This window comes from Larimichthys crocea, chromosome VII (assembly GCF_000972845.2).
Source record: "Larimichthys crocea isolate SSNF chromosome VII, L_crocea_2.0, whole genome shotgun sequence".
NCBI classification, from domain to species: Eukaryota; Metazoa; Chordata; class Actinopteri; family Sciaenidae; genus Larimichthys; species Larimichthys crocea.
In genome coordinates, this window is record NC_040017.1 from 26,933,682 (window position 1) to 26,950,772 (window position 17,091).

At 42.4% G+C, this 17,091-nt stretch overlaps 1 protein-coding gene across 1 annotated transcript; it reads right to left on the reverse strand.

Annotated features, from left to right (window-relative positions):
- Positions 1 to 1,065: 1,065 nt before the first annotated feature.
- Positions 1,066 to 11,560, reverse strand: bbc3 (BCL2 binding component 3). Its single transcript, XM_010746171.3, has 4 exons — positions 11,190 to 11,560; positions 9,606 to 9,996; positions 5,946 to 6,151; positions 1,066 to 3,772 (listed from the first exon to the last, which is right to left on the reverse strand). The coding sequence occupies exons 2-4, from the start codon at positions 9,982 to 9,984 to the stop codon at positions 3,677 to 3,679; spliced, it is 681 nt and encodes a 226-aa protein (XP_010744473.3). The 5' UTR covers positions 9,985 to 9,996; positions 11,190 to 11,560; the 3' UTR covers positions 1,066 to 3,676.
- Positions 11,561 to 17,091: the final 5,531 nt, after the last annotated feature.

The following is a 17,091-nucleotide window of genomic DNA, read 5'->3' on the forward strand; positions in this document are numbered from 1 at the left end:
AACTGATGAATGTAACTCAGACAGAAAGAAGAATGACAGATTACGTGTCAGATTTAAAAATATAATGTGGTTTGGTCTGTTATGTATGTACATGTAAAACAATGATGACACATGGGTTATTCAAGGCCTCTTTGCAAGCATCAAAACATGTTCTGGTATGATGGAGGTCTTGTACTGGTTTGTCATGTCATGTCACCATTATTGTACATGTGTGTGTGTGTGTGTGTGTGTGTGTATGTGTGTGTGTGTGGGCATAAAGGTCTTGACCTCGTGTCTGTTAATCCGTGGCGCTCTCCAGATGTGAGGCAGACCACGGTGGTGTCTGTCTGGGGCTGCTGCTCCGCCCCCAGAGCCACCAACATCTGTAAACATCTGCTGCACCACATTCCAGTGAAGCGCCGCTGTCCTCGCCTGTCCTGTCAGAGTAGCATCATCCCAAAATGAAACCTCCAGTGTGAATTAGAGAATCCCTTTCTGTCTCTGAGAGTACTCACTCTCTTTCTCAAGCTCAATCTCCACAAGGGAACAAGGGCTTGTCCTTGATCTGCATCGTGCAGATGTATTTTCGTGCCTGTTTTATTCTGAGACCTTTTGAGTTTCTCAAAGAATATTGAACAGTTTTCCTTGTGAAGCTCTCATCCCCTTGTTGTCTTTCCTTGTACTACCTGATATTTCAGTTTCTAACTGGGTATGAAATCAGTTTAATACTGATGACCTACATAAACTGAACAAAATGTTCTGTAGTCTAAGATTGTCTATTTCTATAGTTTTTGTAATGTTCTGTAGTCTAAGATTGTCTATTTCTATAGTTTTTGTATTGAGACAGCTCTGAGAACAGTGTTTTTCTGTAACAAGCGTGGAAAAAAAAAATTAATATACTGATATATAAATAAATATTAATATTAAACACACACATCAGGAGTGTTGTTAGGAACAAGATTACATGATAGCCGACAAAAAGAGTGAGATATTGTAATAGCTGTTGTTTATGTAATGTTTAACATTCATACTGCACACACTATTTAAACTAGACCTGCTGCTGACATGAAGCACCAGACACATGAATATAGTTCTCCTTATCTTTATTGTATAAAAAAGAAAAAAGTACAAAATCCATGTAGAAAGTTTACATAGAAAAAAGTTGAAAAACAGCAAATACACACTGCGTGATGACACTCTCAACCAGGAAGTGCACCCACACAAGAAAAACAAACAGGAAGTGAGCAACTGCACACGCTCAGAGCGCCGGGTTGGCGATCACCTGCACGCTGTATGATGACATGAGCGCTGACAGGTGAACAGGTGAGCTTCCTGTTCACCTGTCAGCTAAAGCACTGCTAGCTAAAAACACAAATACACGAGCGTCTGCCAGCACAGTTTGTTCTTTGCTCCGCGCTGTTAGCTGAACATCTGCAGGCTCCGGGGTCATTATGACTTTATACATCAAGGCTTTCAAAAAAAGGCCTTACGCTAAAAACATACAACAGTAGCTCAGGCCAAGTTAGAGTGGTGATGTGTGGCAAAATAAAACCAGGTCAACACGATTCAGTCACATGGTTCCTGAAATAAAAGCTGAAATACTCGACTAAGGGGGCGCTTTAATCCGCTTTAAGTACGTTACAGTACAGAAATGTAGATTTTTAGCATGCGTAGCACCACATGTAGCACTAGCACTGTCCAGAGTCACACAAACCCACACAGTTCTGGAGTTACACTGTAAGACCGAGCTGGTTTTCAGGTCAGCCAGTTTGAGCCGTTACACAAACACTTTGAGTGTTGCTCAGTCTGTGAGGCCTGGTTCTGTCTTCTTTATGCTTTGAAGTCTATAAAGGGAGAAATTTGGTACTTTTCCAGTTCATCTCATGTACACACTGAAAGTCAAAACACCACTTGCAGTTTCTGGAGAGATTTGTGCCGTTCTGTAACACACACACACATCTCATTTCCCATTCTCAACAACGGCCACGTCATTCTGTTTTTAAAGCTGTGTCAGAGAATAATATCAGTCAAGCTGTTGATGAGAATAAAACCATTATTTTAAAATATTGTACCGTTTCAAATGGTCGAGCCATTGTCAACACAAACCAATAATTTGTTTGATACTTGTAAGTGATGTATCCACTTTTAGTGTGTATACCAACATATTCAATCTTTGTTTTAACAGTTACAACATAGGTACAACGTAATTCATAGTTTTAATCAGGAAAGTAAGAAAAAATAAATAATACATAAAAAATGAAAACCAAAAAAACAAGCTACAGAAGGGCTACATTTCAAAATAAATTATGCTCTTAACATGAGCAACATTTTCTCCCAAACTACAATGAAAAGAATCGCACAGCCAAAGGGATCATTTTATAGACATCAACAAATACTTTATAATCAAAAGATCCAAATCATATATTTTCCTTTAACTCAAATCCACTGGATTTAAATTCAGACTCCGCTCAGAATACAAAACGATCTCCCAAACACAGTGAACGCTCGCTTCCATAAGTACTTTTTAAGTCCATCAAAAATTTCGTATTAGTTAGATTCATCTTCCAAAAGAATATTTACAAATGATCAAGTAACTATAAACACTGTCGACACAGGCGGGTTACACCCTGCCAGCTCCCAACACTGGCTGCATGAACGGTGTGGAGGAATGTACAGTGGCAAAATGTGTGTGTGTATGCTTGGCGTGGATTAAGTTATTTCTGTCCTTAATTGACCTTGAGCCATGCTGACGCTGGATCATTTGAATGTAATGCGAATGCCACTTGAGTTTAGTGGCTACAAACAACAGTGTGTGTTTCTCTGAAAGTGTGTGTGTAGTAGATTGTCCTGATGTTAAAGATTAGGCCTCAACTGAGCGCTGAGCAGAAAGGCACATCGTAACATGAAATGAAGCAGATTGGGAGAGAGGCTGACTCTGTGCTTCGCTCCATAGTGGAATAACACCCGACTTTTCCCTGCGATGCAAACACAGCGTACAGTTTCACAGTTTTTAAAGAATGGGGGTATAAGATGCAAAATAAAGACACAACAGTAATATGCACACATCAGACGAGGGTCAAATCATGTCTGTTCTTACTCTCCAACTCAGAGGGTGTCAGAAGAGTGTAGAGATACAATTACCAGAAAATTTGATTAGATATATTAAGACTGACTCTTGGTATTGAAACGCCAGTTTCTAAATATCCATATTTTCCAAAACAAAACATGAAAATGTTTTTGTGATGACATCCTTTGACCCAGGTCTGCCATGCACACACACACATACACACACTGACTCACTTGAGTCACGCTTGCTACATAAAGAGCCCCCGAGATGTTGACAAAGACAGAAAGTGGATTTTACAAAATATACAAGTAGGAAGATGACCGTCAGTCCGTCAGCTGCAGTCTGTACCAGCAGACTGACTGATGGACAGACCGTCGGGCAGACAGACAGGCAGGGCCCAGTTTCCACAGGTAGCACCCTGATCCAGCCCACAGGTGGCACAGACACCTCCAGCTGCTGGTCGCATCCTCCAAAAATATTTGTTCAAGCAAACATTTGATTTCAGGCCACGTTAATCCTTCGGGTTCAAATGGACAACAGCATGTTGTTCCACTCACTCGCCACAGTCCGATCGCCTGAATGTCCTGAATGTAAAAAAGTTGCCATGGCAACTGATGTTTGCAGGTGAGTCTATGTAAGCCTGTAAAGAGTGCTGAGAGTCTGGGTGATGAAATTGAGGAGTCCTCGGCAGGCGTCTCTCCAGTCCTGCCAGTGGGGGGCGACGTGCTGCGAGAGAGAGAGGAAGAGACATTAGTCGAAATAAAACACAGACACACACGATTATTCAACGTCTGACCTTTTCAGGCAAACCAAGATGCTAAAAAATGCGCATTTATTGAAAAAGTGTCCTACAAACAGCGCTTACAACATAATAGACTTCATCAAAAATTCATGTCAACGCTGTTCTCTATTGTCCCCGCTGACATGTAGCAGCAGAGAGACTGTTAAAAACCCATTTTACAAACGCAGTGAAGTGGACCGGAGTTTGACTGAGCTGCTGCAGCATTCCTGAACATACTCCAGGCTGATTATTCAGTATCTCATAAAGATTTAAAGACTGGACTGCAAAAGCATAAAAAATATTAACATAATGTCAATGTTGAAGTGAACAGGAGAAGGACGTAGTGAAGAGAAAGAAAAAGAGATTATTATGAGGAACACTCACAAACAAGTGCTCTGTGTTCAGGATGCGACTCTGAACTGCCCGAACCTCCCGTGCCTGTGGTTAACCCTCCCTCCTTCCCTCCCTCCTTCCTTTACAATCTCCATCCCTCCTTCCCTCATTCCTTTTGTTGTAAACTGCCCATTTACAAAAAGTGTGTGACTGACTGTGCTTCTGGAACAGCTGTGTTGTAAACAACACACACACACACACACGATTTCCTCAATTTCCCCTCGAGAGTAAAGTATCTGTCTGTTATTGTCATGCACACACACACAGACACACACACACAGACAGAGCAGGAGACAGTTCAATGAGGGCAGCAACCCCAGAAACCTGCTGCACATGTCTGCAGAGGGGATGTTACACCCTCATAAAGTGTGTGTGTGCAATCCATGAGTCAGAGGCAAGAGAAGGTGACGTCATCTTTGTTTATGTGCATAAAGCGGGAGGGAGGGGGGGCTGCCAGCTCCTCACGCGATCTCAAGAACAGAAGGAGGGGACAGAGAGAGAGAGAGAGAGAGAGAGAGAGAGAGAGAGAGAGAGAGAGGGCGAGATAAAGAAATACTAATGAAGTGAAACAGACAGACAGACAGCAGGGGAGGAAAAGTCATTTAATCTGTGTTGGATATAAAAAAAAACGATATTCTGCCAACCATGATATCTGAAAACTATTGTATGTGTAAGTTATTGCATGCATATGGAGAATAATGAAGAGTGTAGAAATGTGTGTGAAGACCAACAATAAAAAAAACAAAGAGAAAACATTAAAAAGAGACAAAGAGAAGAAAAGAAAGTGAAAAAAGAGTAAGAACAGAGAAGAGGAAGGGCTGATGGAAGGAAGAGAAAAACTGGTTCACAGCACACAGACGACATCGATTCACTCTTTCACACACACATGCATGTATTGATCAGTCTTCACACACACACACACACACACACACACACACACACACACACACACACACACACACACACACACACACACACACACACACGTGATTACACATGCATACAAGCTCACATGCTTGTCCATGCAAGAACACACTGTACTGATAAGAATCAATGTGACTGTGCTATATTCAAGGACACAGTAAACACTGTCCACACACACACACACACACACACACACACACACACACATCATCAGCTCGACTCGTGGAGGGACAACACTAACCCAGTAAACTCACCATGATGAGGCTGAATGTTCACACAGTTTGTTTACTGTGTTTACTGTTCCACTGATGATCATTTCAAATCTAATTTACACGCGTGCTTGTTTGTAAGTGAGGAAGCACAGACAGCTGGTGTTGTAACCGAGGTGAAAATGTTGCTGTTGCAAATCTGTCTTGTTTTTGCACACACAAACAAATTTGGCAACAGCAGAGGAAACACATTCAGTGCAACAAAGCAAAACACAGGCTGCTCTGATGACTGATTCACTTTTCCTTCTTCTGCTGACACATGAAGGCGTCTTCTTCTCCTCTCTCTCTATTTCAAGTCAATGACCATGTTAACTTTTAATGTGGGTGGGGAACAGAGAGAGCAGCATGTGTAACTGTGGCATGCAAATCTGGACAAACACCAGCGATGTAAAATGTTAATTTTTACTCCAACAAAAAATCCAACCACAAGAGATCCACGAGCATACAGTCACAGTCTGTATGATCAGCTGCAGACGGACACACATGACCAAAACATGAGGATAACACATTGAAGCCCCGTTCCTCCTCTTACCGCTCTCCGGAGAACTGTGGCATTGAATTCATCTCCAATGGCTCTCAGCTGATTGGCCACTCTCCTGACCTCCATCTCCTGTACTGCCTCTTCTCTGGGGGCTCTGTGATGTGTCGAAACCCAGGATGGGTGTTCGTTCTGGGGCAGCAGATCAGGCAGAGGGCCCTGTCGGCTGCAGGCCTCCTGGTGCTCTTCTCTGTCTGAGCCTGCAGCAGGAAAGATAAAATATATTCAGAAAATTAGATATTAACAAAGAAAAATGTCTTCATTATATTTTACCATTGTTCTTCCTCTTGCCTGACAGGCTGACTTTCTCTGGAGAACAAATGTTCATGTATGAAGAGATAACGGAGCTTCACTGAATATGCAGAGCCTCTGGTTATGTTTAATTGATTTTCAACAAGCTGCGTACGTTATGAGCCTCCTCACACTGAGAGACGGTTCACAACGGGGGATCTGTGCACACAGAGTAACACATGGGCAGGATACACAGGTCAGACGCCAGCCAAGCAACAGAGACCTATTTAATGAACAAACATACCAGAACACACCCAAACATACACAGTGTCATACACAGACTGCCCAGCAACCCTCAGTCAAACCTTTCAGGCTGTATGGATCAAGTTCAACGGCAATGTGATTTTACAGGTGACCTGGTTACTATAGAGACAGATAACGATGAATCCCATACCATTTGACAAAAAGGCATTAAAGATTTACTAAAACTAGTTACTGGCCATGTTACTAGTTCCCCGTCAGGTTGTTTAGTTCTCTGGCCTACAAACACACAAACATACACACACACATTTCTTGAGAGGCTGATGGGGTGACTTATTCCTCTTCATGGAATTTGGGAGAATAATCTTTTAATCTGCTTAATAAGTCTGGTACTGGTGTGTGTGTGTGTGTGTGTGTGTGTGTGTGTGTGTGTGTTTGCTGTGTTTACAGACTTGTGTGTGTGTATTTGTTTTTTCAAACAGACAGATACCTGAAACGTCTGTCGGGTCACTTTAGCGTGACAAACAGGCCTGAAACTCCTCGGGATATTGTGATTTTCTGAAAGCTGACGTGGAGTAAATGTGATGGAAACATTTGTTTGTTTATTGTTTATTTGTGTTTACTTATTATTTGCATTAATTATTATAATTTAGTTGTTTTTCTTAGTTCATTTAGATCTGTTAAAGCCTACTATATACAAAACAAATTGAAAAGTACTTTTCAAATTGAACTGGCCAGGCAATTTTGTTATTTCTCTCATTCATTTGCTTAAAATGTGATTTATTTATTGTAATTTGTTTTGCACTGAATTTTAATGTCTTTGGTATTGTGCAGTTTTGAATACTGTGTTCTAACCTTTGCTTCAGACAGACACTCTGTTCTAACCTTTGGGTCCCCAGCTTGTGTTTTTTAATTTGTCCACACCTTTTCTGTGGACTGACCTCTGTCTCCAGCACTGAGCTGAGCGCCTGTGGCAACCACAACTCTAGTTGCCACGGAAACGGGCACCCCTGGCAACCACAGCATCTGCTTTGCTAGGAAGATTACAACTGATCCTTTAAAGATGCAGGTGACTAGACAGAGAGAGAGAGACGGAGAGAGAAAGACAGAGACGGAAAAGAGAGAGCGGTAGAAAAAAACAAACAAATAGAAAACCCTGGCTTGTTGCCAAGGTAACTCTAAGGCAGCACTCGTGGAGACATCTCTGTGTGATTGGCTGACAGAGCGTGGAGCTGAACTGTGATAGGGTTGATGGAAGGGAAGGGGGTGGTACTGGACTGGGAATGAACCGTCTGTTTGATACACTGACAGCCTGACAAGATGACAGAGAGTTAAATGTGCTGGACAGGAAGGACTGAGGATGGTCTGGTTAGTGTTGCAGGGGGTATTAAAAATCTAAACAGACCAAACCAAAGAACAAACAGATATAACGGTGGGAACTCCCTCACATCATTTATTTTGTTCCTTTAATACTGCATTTTGTTTTCTGTCTGAATCTTTTATTATGAAACATTATGAACTGTTCCTGTTTCTTTTTCTATGATTGTGATGTAATGCCCTAAAACTCATCTGTTCAATGATCGACAGAAATAATAGCATTAAAACAAATTAACTGAAAATGTACCTACAAAATGCAGATTACAGACAATTTGCAGATTATCCACATTTACTTGCTGAGTGCATAATAACTATATAACTGATTAATAAATGACTAATAAATTAACTGACTAATTAAAGTGTCTCTCTCTCATGTTTCTCTGCTTTATTAATACGTTAATTAGGAAACTTGTGGATTATCCCAAATATTGAACTAATTGATTAACTAGTTTACTGAGTAGCTAACTGATAACTTACTTACCGACTGGATAACAAACTGACTGAATGACTGTCTGACTGATGAGCCTGATTAACAAACTGAGGATAACTGACTGGCAGACTTGACTTTATGCTGCCTGGCTGAGCCGCTCACTTGCTTCACATTGTTTCTCTGTAGCAGACTGAGTGCAGGACAAGTCTGAACATGCCCGAGATGCACAGCTGACCTACAGCTGAGAGAGGAGGAGGATAGGGGAGGGAGAAGAGGGGGGGTACTTATCTATTTACATTGCCAGAAATCTGTCATAACACGGTGGATCAGTGCCAAGTGTGAACCTGCCTTTCCTGAAACACGCTGAGCCACCTGAATTTCCCTTTCTGTCCCTCCAGGATACTCAGTGTTTGGACTGACTCGACATGATTCATCCCATGATAATACAAGGTGTCTCCCTCTTCACTGAACTCAAAGCTCTCCTGTTGTGACTAAACAGAAGAGTCCAAATTAAACAAACTGCAAAATAATTTACTGCTACAGCCAAAGAGAATCACACAAACAGTAGCAGAAACCAACTTATTGAGAGATAAATCAACAACAAATGTATATTTTTATGACACAGAGAAGAAAAAAAACTAAGTACCAAAGTATTTCATATCTCTATTTGACAATGCACATCCAAACAATCTGCAAGGTTTATAAATGTTAGAGAGATTTTCACTAAAGAAAAGAAGGATTTGTCTCCCCTCCTCTTCACACCTCGTGAGTGCAGACCGACAGATATCATTCATCGTCTGGTGAACAAAACCGGTTTGAGCAGTTTTACTGTCTGAGTTCTGTGTAGCTTCCTGCTATACAGCAGCACAGCGGCCTGCTGGTAACAAGGCCGGGGAGTCACATGTTTATCCCTGCAACAGCTGTAACACATCTCCTCATTCTGTACTCTTCCTCCTCCACCTGCCCCCCATCAACACTGCCCAAACAGTCTACTGTCATGGAAATACAGCCCTGGGCACACATGACCATGATGTGCTAACTGCAAACTTCAATGTTTATCTAAGCGTGGAGGTCTGCATGGTAAACGGAGCTGTGTGGCTGAGTCACATCTGATGTTTTTCCATTTTTATCAGAACCTGCATCCACTGCTGCTCATCTAGTCAATCTACAGCGTGTGCCTGCAGAGGTGGACCTGCCAGCATTGGCTATAAATCAATGAATCAATGCTGGCACTGTTGTTGATCGTTCTGGCAGGTTGGATGATTACTGATGTGCTCTGATACAGATCTTAGTGTTACATTTTTCCCCTTTCCCTGTCCGTCAAAACAAAATGTTGTTTTTGTCGATGGTCTTACCTGACTGCTCTCCTGAGAAGCTTCCATCCCTCTCTTCCCTCTGATTACAAAGCGGTGAAGGAGGAGGTGTTGATGATGGCGATAACGCAGGTAACTGCTGGTGAGTCTGGGCCTCATCATGGCTCTCTGACTGGGGGTAAGGCAGCGGGTACGACATATAGATAGCCTGGAAAGGGTGCAGATGGTGGTGATTATGATGGAGGTGCATGGCACCGGTGCCAGCTCCAGAGCCGGTGGTGATGGTGGTTGTGGTGAGAAGACCAGGCCAGTTGGGGAAAGGGCGAGGCAGCTCCATGCGGCAGGTGTTGTGGCGAGAGAGAGGTCCATTTGCTCCACCTCCAGTTTCCCCAACATTCTCGATGGTCTCTGCACGGGCCATCTCAGTAGTAGCCTGAATAACACAAGCGTGTACAAATGTCAATACACACCCATATGTAAGTCATAGGTGGTTTTAAATACATATTCATCTAAGAAATTAACACCAAAGTGCTAAAAGCTAAAATAATTAAGAGCTATAAGCTATATAAAATTCAATACAACTACTGACAGAATTGTAAACTGCATGTCTACTTGACAGTAAATTAACCTCAGATTGGCCTGATAAACAATGTTTTTGTATTTCACGATATAAACACATAAATCAGCTGTTCTAATTATAGCATCGTTGTTTTTCTCCTCCCTCTGTTCTTCACCGGTTTGACCCACCAGCCTAAATTCTCCTTCCGGCCGCTGGGGGGCGACAGCGGCGGCTTCCCTTCGTGAGCACGAGACTTGTGTTTGTAAACAAATCCGTGCCGCCCGAGCACGAGGAAGCGCGCACGCGTACTCACACACAGAGAGCGCGAGAGGAGCGCGCGCAGCGGCTCCACGCGAGTTTTAACGGCAGAAACGTCAACGTTCAGCCGTTAACCGAGCAGAAAACCGGATAAATCATCGACGTTGAAGCGTGAATCATGAAAACCAGCCGCAGAAACGTCAGATCCCGCTTCTTTCCGAAGACAAGCTCGATATTTACGTTTCCAAATGACGTCCGAACAAAAAATAAATAACCAGTAAAGACATAAAATGTCCGACGAGCGAGAATCGTTTGTCTTTAAGGGTGGAAACCCCTGAAGATGAATCCATAAATAATGATACATCTGTCAAACTGCGGTGTTAACGACGAGTTTTGACAATAACGTTGAAACACACCTCCATCTTTAACGTCAAGATGTTCATGTTAGTCTAAATCACAGTTTTAAACACAAGTCTGCGCTTCATCTCTGATGTTTCGCGGTTCCGTCGGTAACTTTTCGGTAACTAACAAGTCGAGACATGTCGCAAAGAAAAAAAAAAACACAAAATGATCGAAGCTAAGTCAACACAGAGACCGACACAGAGACCGACACAGAGACACAGAGACACAGAGACACAACAGTCCGAGCTGTGTTTAACGCAGTGTGTCCGAGCTCTGTTTGTCTGTTGGACACGGGATGCAGCGTGCCTTTCTCTGACAGCTGGGCAGATGATGCAACGCGGGACTGTCAAATTCAAACTAAACTTCTGCAGCTATCAAAGACAGCGTGTCCACATTAAAACACTCACTTGTTGGTCTGTCTGGCGATCCGTGGTGAGGCTGTCTGCAGGTCACAAACCGACGGTAACAGGTGGACATCAGAGGGGATCAAATGTGCCAAACAAGCAGCTGATGCGACCGGCGAAGGATCACAAGACGAAGTTAAAAAGTCCACACGGAGGAAAACGCGTCACTCCATCTCCAGCCTGGATTGTCTCAGTTAATATTCGTGTTTTTCTGTCTGTTAACCCATGAAAACAAAGATATGGACGCACAGCCGACGAGATGTGACTAATAACGGAGCGGCTTGCTGTCTGCTTGTTGTCTGTCTGCTTGTTGTCTGTCTGCTTGTTGTCTGTCTGCTTGTTGTCTGTCCGGGCTTTTCGGGCTCTCTGCTTCTCCTCCGCCTTAAGACTGTCACGGTCAAGCGCGAAAAGCACACTTCACGTCCGGTGTGGATTTTCAAAATAAACTACACATGTCCTATTTTATGAATATCAATTGATCTGTCACCAGATTCACCTTAAACTCATTTATAATTTTACCATTCTGCAATTTAGGTATATTTTAGTAACAATTTATCCTCCATTTGAACGTCTTTCTGATCCGGACCCCTCTGGAATGTGCGTCTTTTTTTAACTCTACTTATTATGCTTTTATTTTGATGGTTGAATCGTTGTTAACTGGTTTATATGACTTCCTTCGCCAGCCACGCCTCCTCTCCTCCTCCTCAGACAAGTGTGGACATGCACCTCGACAGGATGCTGCAGTTTCCCCTTCTCTCTCTCTCTCTCTCTCTCTCTCTCTCTCTCTCTCTCTCTGTCTGTCTGTCTGTCTGTCTGTCTGTCTCTCTGTCCCGAAACGCCTGCAGCATTATAAAAACAACATTTGGATATCTGTTTCCATGTCTGTCTCTGTGAGCTCAGTCCAGCAAACTTTATTACCAGCCTGTCCATGGGATGATCCATTAAACAGTTAATGCTCCTCACATCCTGTATTTTCACTCCTCTCACTCTTTAACTCTTTATCTCTCATCAGGGAACAGAAGACACTTCCTCGTCATGTGATAACTCCCCCACAAGAATCAACAAAACATCCTCCCACCCACACACACAAACACACTCCTCTTGTCCCTCACACCCTAGCTGGCTTTCCCCCTAATTTCCTTCTCAGCTTGACACATCTGCAGCAGCTGTAAACTAACACAATGTGCTCCTGTGTGGAGTTGACAGAGCTTCAGCTTGGTTTATTTCAACACCTTCATCACAAGTACAGTCAAAGTGTCAAAGTCTTTAGTACCTATAATCACTTCTGATGCTTGTGATTTAGTTTTGCATGTGATTCATGCAAAGAAAGATAAACTTCTGATGGTTCACCAGTCATCCACATCAACAGCTATCGTGTGACATCACGGTGTAAACAACCCTGTGTGGGTGTAAAGTTACCCTATATGTTGCTGTAGATTCCCTTTGGATGAGTGGCACACTGTGTTCTCGTGTACATTTATCTTGAGGGTTAGTCGTTGCATTATATTCTCACAGAATGACTGAACTGAAGTGACGTGTCTTGTGCAAACACTCTCGATTGACTGTGATTAGAGTCTACATGTTGTGCATGTTACATGGAGTGCAAATGGACAATGAAGAGTGCTGACTTGCATTATTTAAACAGGTCAGACTACATGGGCATTACTGAGGATTTGATTATGCATTTAAGAAGTAAATAAATACACTGAATTTTAATCCACTCTGGTGAATACATTTACTGTAGCTGCACAGATGTTGTGGTGGCATGTGTTTGTTATTCATCAGATTGTTTTGCATTATTCAGTAGCAGTAGAAAAAAAAATGTTACAAAGCACTGACACAGGACTCAACGGCAGGACTCGGGAGGCAGATACAGGAGGTAACCAGTCTTTAATCACAATCAGAGGTTCGGTACACGGGAGATCAGTCAGGTAAGGCATGCAAACAATCCATAGGGATAAGGCAAAAGCAGGGTCCAAAAACAGGCAAAGGTCAAAACCGAAAAGGACACTAGAAAAACGCTGCAAAGTAGGACACATGGTACACTGACAATCTGGCACTGGGGAAGGGGAAACAAAGGGTTTAAATACACAGGTAAAGGTGATTATGGGTGTGACAACACAAGGCGGGAAACTGGGAGACTGGAGTAGGCGGAGCAGGGACTTCCTGTGACAGTCGATGGAGACGCATAGCTCCACCTGTCCTTTTAAATAAGGACAGGTGGAGCCTCAATAGATCATTTTGATTCCATTTAAGATAGATTTCATAAAACCAAACATTGCAAACTATAATCGAGGATTAGTGAATGTTTTCTAAGGACTGGAATCCATTCATGACAAATGGTTTAATCCAAATATGCAGTGAGCCATTAAACACATTTGGACTGGCACATGTTTAAGTTTTACACACTAAATCTGTCTGTACTTGTGTTCACCTCCTTTTACTAATATTTTTTTACGCTTCACCTCTTGATGTTCAGGCTGTAGGCTGCAGGTAATAACAGTGATTTTTTTTGCAGTAAAGTTGCTCGTCACAACAGCAGCCTAATTGTTCAAGCCTTTATACCCTGTAGTGTGAAAGCCCTGCATGACATTAGCATCCCAAATGACTTCAGACACCCCCGCCATCTTCACCTCTGACCCTCAGATCATTGTATTCTGCGCACACCCCTCAGCTGCAGGGCATGAGACAGGGGCGGCTCAGCCAAGCTGCAGGGTCGGAGGCTGTTTAATCGGCTGGAAATGGCAGCTTGTCCCTGGACCCCCCTTCCACCTCCTCCAGCAGCAGATTGGTGCACACCCCTTTGTTTGGGGAGGAGGGGGCGGGTCTCCTCTCAGGTACATGCCCGGGCGAACATCCTCTGCCATCTTTGAGACAGACAGACTTTGCATGACATGTGGTCAATAGTTAGCTTGTAGAGACTAGATAATGATTGCTAATGCAAGACCAAATCCTGTTAGGGTGCTTTTGTGAAACTGTTGCAGTTTGATTGTAAATACCACACATTACTTTTAGAATAAAAAGACGGTTAATGTTGAATTTGGTCTTGGTACTTTCTAATGTATCACCTGTCTCATGAACAGTTTCTTCTGTGGCTCTTTGTAACATTGTTTATCATTTTGCTCTCTTGTTTCACTTTACTGATTCACATAAAGTGTAAGATTAGTAAATCACGCCACATCCTTCCTATGTCAAAAGACACAATCAAAATAGATCACAGCGTCAACGCACAAATTCAAGTCTCCATTCAGAAAACAAACTGATATGATAATAACAATAATAGTATTATTTAATACTGATACAGCTGCTCTATTAATTTATACAGCTTTTGTTTTTTAATGAAACCTCACCATATCAATGTATTTTATTGCTTTAATGCTTTATTGCTTTAGTCACACATCACCAAAACACCTGCTGAGGCCAGTCCATGACTGATGCTACCTGTGATGATTTCACCTGCCTGCCTGGGTTTTTGATTCCAAGCTGCATCATCAACATTGTTTTCTGTCCTTCACTACGTGTGTGTGTGTGTGTGTGTGTGTGTGTGTGTGTGTGTGTGTATTGGGGGTTTACACACACTGTAACATGAGTGCAGCCAGAGTGCAACAAGAGAGACATGACGGCACCTGATAAGGTGTACACATAGCTCTCTGACCCTGTTTCTGCATTCGCCTGCATCTCTCTCTCTCTCTCTCTCTCTCTCTCTCACACACTCTCTCTGTCACACACACAGGCACACACACACACTCTCTCTCTCTCTCTCTCTCTTTCTCTCTCTCTCACACACACAGGCACCCCCCTCTCTGCAAAGTCATCTATACCTCTGCAGATGTGATAAGCATGTAAATGAGATCTGCTGGCTTGTGTCTCATTTCTGCAGGAGAACCAGGTCGCTGTTGTCACCCTCTCTCTGCCCTTCAGTCAAGTGCACAAAACACCAAAACACCTTGGACGGTCATTGAACTCGCCCTGCTTTAATGCTGGTTTACACGTAGACCAGCAACAGTGAACAGCTGTGTTCTCTCGAGCTTTGAAAATGAGGCTGACCCTTGACCTCTGACCTAAAGCTGTTTCCATCATGCTAAAAAGTCAAACATCCCCTCCTCTCTTTTAGCTGATGATTAAGAGTTTAGTGTGATCTATGAACCCTCTTATCACACACATGTTCTGTCCATGTGAATATAAGAAGTGCAATTCAAATGCTGTAAGGACTTGATATACAAACTGTGACTTGTTTCATGATGTCATTGCTAAATGACAGTGTCATACTTCACAGATTTTTCTAGTTTCAGAATTTGAGAGGGCTTAATTTTATTAGCTTTTCATCTGGTTTGACCTGAGTTGGTGATTAAGTCTGTGATGGTTCTCAGTCGTCCAGGTCATCTTTCTTTGGGAAGAGTTCATTCTGGGGCAACTGGACTCCCAGGCTCCCAGTTTAATCTGCTAAATAACAAGAAAACTAAGGAAACCATTTCTGATTTCAGAACAAGCAGGAAGATACACCAAGAAGTAGTTAGTGCAAAATGTACTGAATCTGAATCTGCGTGACTGAACTGATCTAAGGCCAGCATTTCATGTAAAATACAGGTGGACATACAGATACAAGTTGTCTTTAATTTGTGGAGAACGTTTTAATTTCTGTTATTGTTTGGTACTTCTCATTATCTGCAGTCAGTCAGTGGTGAGGACAAGGTGTCAGCGCGATGCTACACCTTCCAGTACAGCTCTGTTAATCATTGTGATATGATATGGTCGTGTCATTTGCATTTTGTGATATGTGACTTTTGATTGTTTTTTATGTTGTTGTGGAGCATGACGCTGTTTGGTGTCTGTTCTTAACCATAAAGTCTTTTGTTGTTGTTTTATTTGTCTGCTTCATAGATCTGTGATGGATAAATCACTTCTATTATAAGTGACGTAATCCAAATAGGGAGGGGGCACACTGGATTGGAGAGTTACAGAAGTTTCCATATCACTGGTAGATATGCCTGCACACGATAACCGAGGTTGTTGTAAATGCATGTAAATGCATGCACCTACACCTACATCACTCTCACGTGAAAACCTGACTCATGTGACTTTCTTTTAAATTTTCTTATTCCAAATTTAAATGCATGGTTGGATGGTCTCTGAAGCCTTCTCAAAGCTAATTAAAGAAACTGAAACATGCGTGGTTGTTTGACTTCAAACTGAGGCCACTTTGTTTTTTTAGTTCCTTAAAAGTTGACATTTTGGGGATGAAATGTTTCCACCCACTACCAGTGAAAATCAGAGGGTTGACTGAATGAAACCTTTATTGCCCCCAGAGGAATTTGAGAATATTATAAGAGCATAAAGAATATCATAAAGAATATCAAAAATATCTACAACCATACATGACTGCACATAATATGACAGAAAAGCTCACAGCTTCTTGGGACACGGGGTGTGTTGCAGTGGGTCTGTATGATCTTTTAATTTCATGATGTGTTGGTCTACTACACATTAATTCCCACCAAATTTAAAAACGCTGTCCACGTAAACAAAGCTTGCACAATAACTGCTTTACCTTGACATCAGATCTGTAGCTTTGGTGAAGCACAGTGTGACATGAAGGTAAAGCAGTGAGAATATGCTCACAGAAGCAGATACTGATTTTTTTCTAGGTTGGCCTTTTTATGTGGCTAGAACACATTTTTCTGCCGACTCTGTCCACAGCAATACTTTGCTCTACTTCATGCTGTACTGCTGTCTACAGTAGGTAAATATGTAATACAACCCCACTTCAAAAAACCCGAACTATCCCTTTAAAGGAAGAAGACGTCCTCTGACGGGGGAAGAGAAATCCCCATCAAGTGTGTGTGTGTGTGTGTGTATGTGTGTGTGGCTGATATTTGTCCTGCTGTAACCAAAACAGAAGGCCTCA

Excerpts from the sequence above, each read along its gene's own strand:
- bbc3 (XM_010746171.3), bottom strand. The coding sequence starts at position 9,984 with ATGGCCCGTGCAGAGACCATCGAGAATGTTGGGGAAACTGGAGGTGGA. Across the intron at positions 6,152-9,605 it reads CTTCTCAGGAGAGCAGTCAG|GCTCAGACAGAGAAGAGCAC; the intron begins GTAAGACCATCG and ends TTCCTGCTGCAG. Across the intron at positions 3,773-5,945 it reads CCACAGTTCTCCGGAGAGCG|CACGTCGCCCCCCACTGGCA; the intron begins GTAAGAGGAGGA and ends TCTCTCTCGCAG.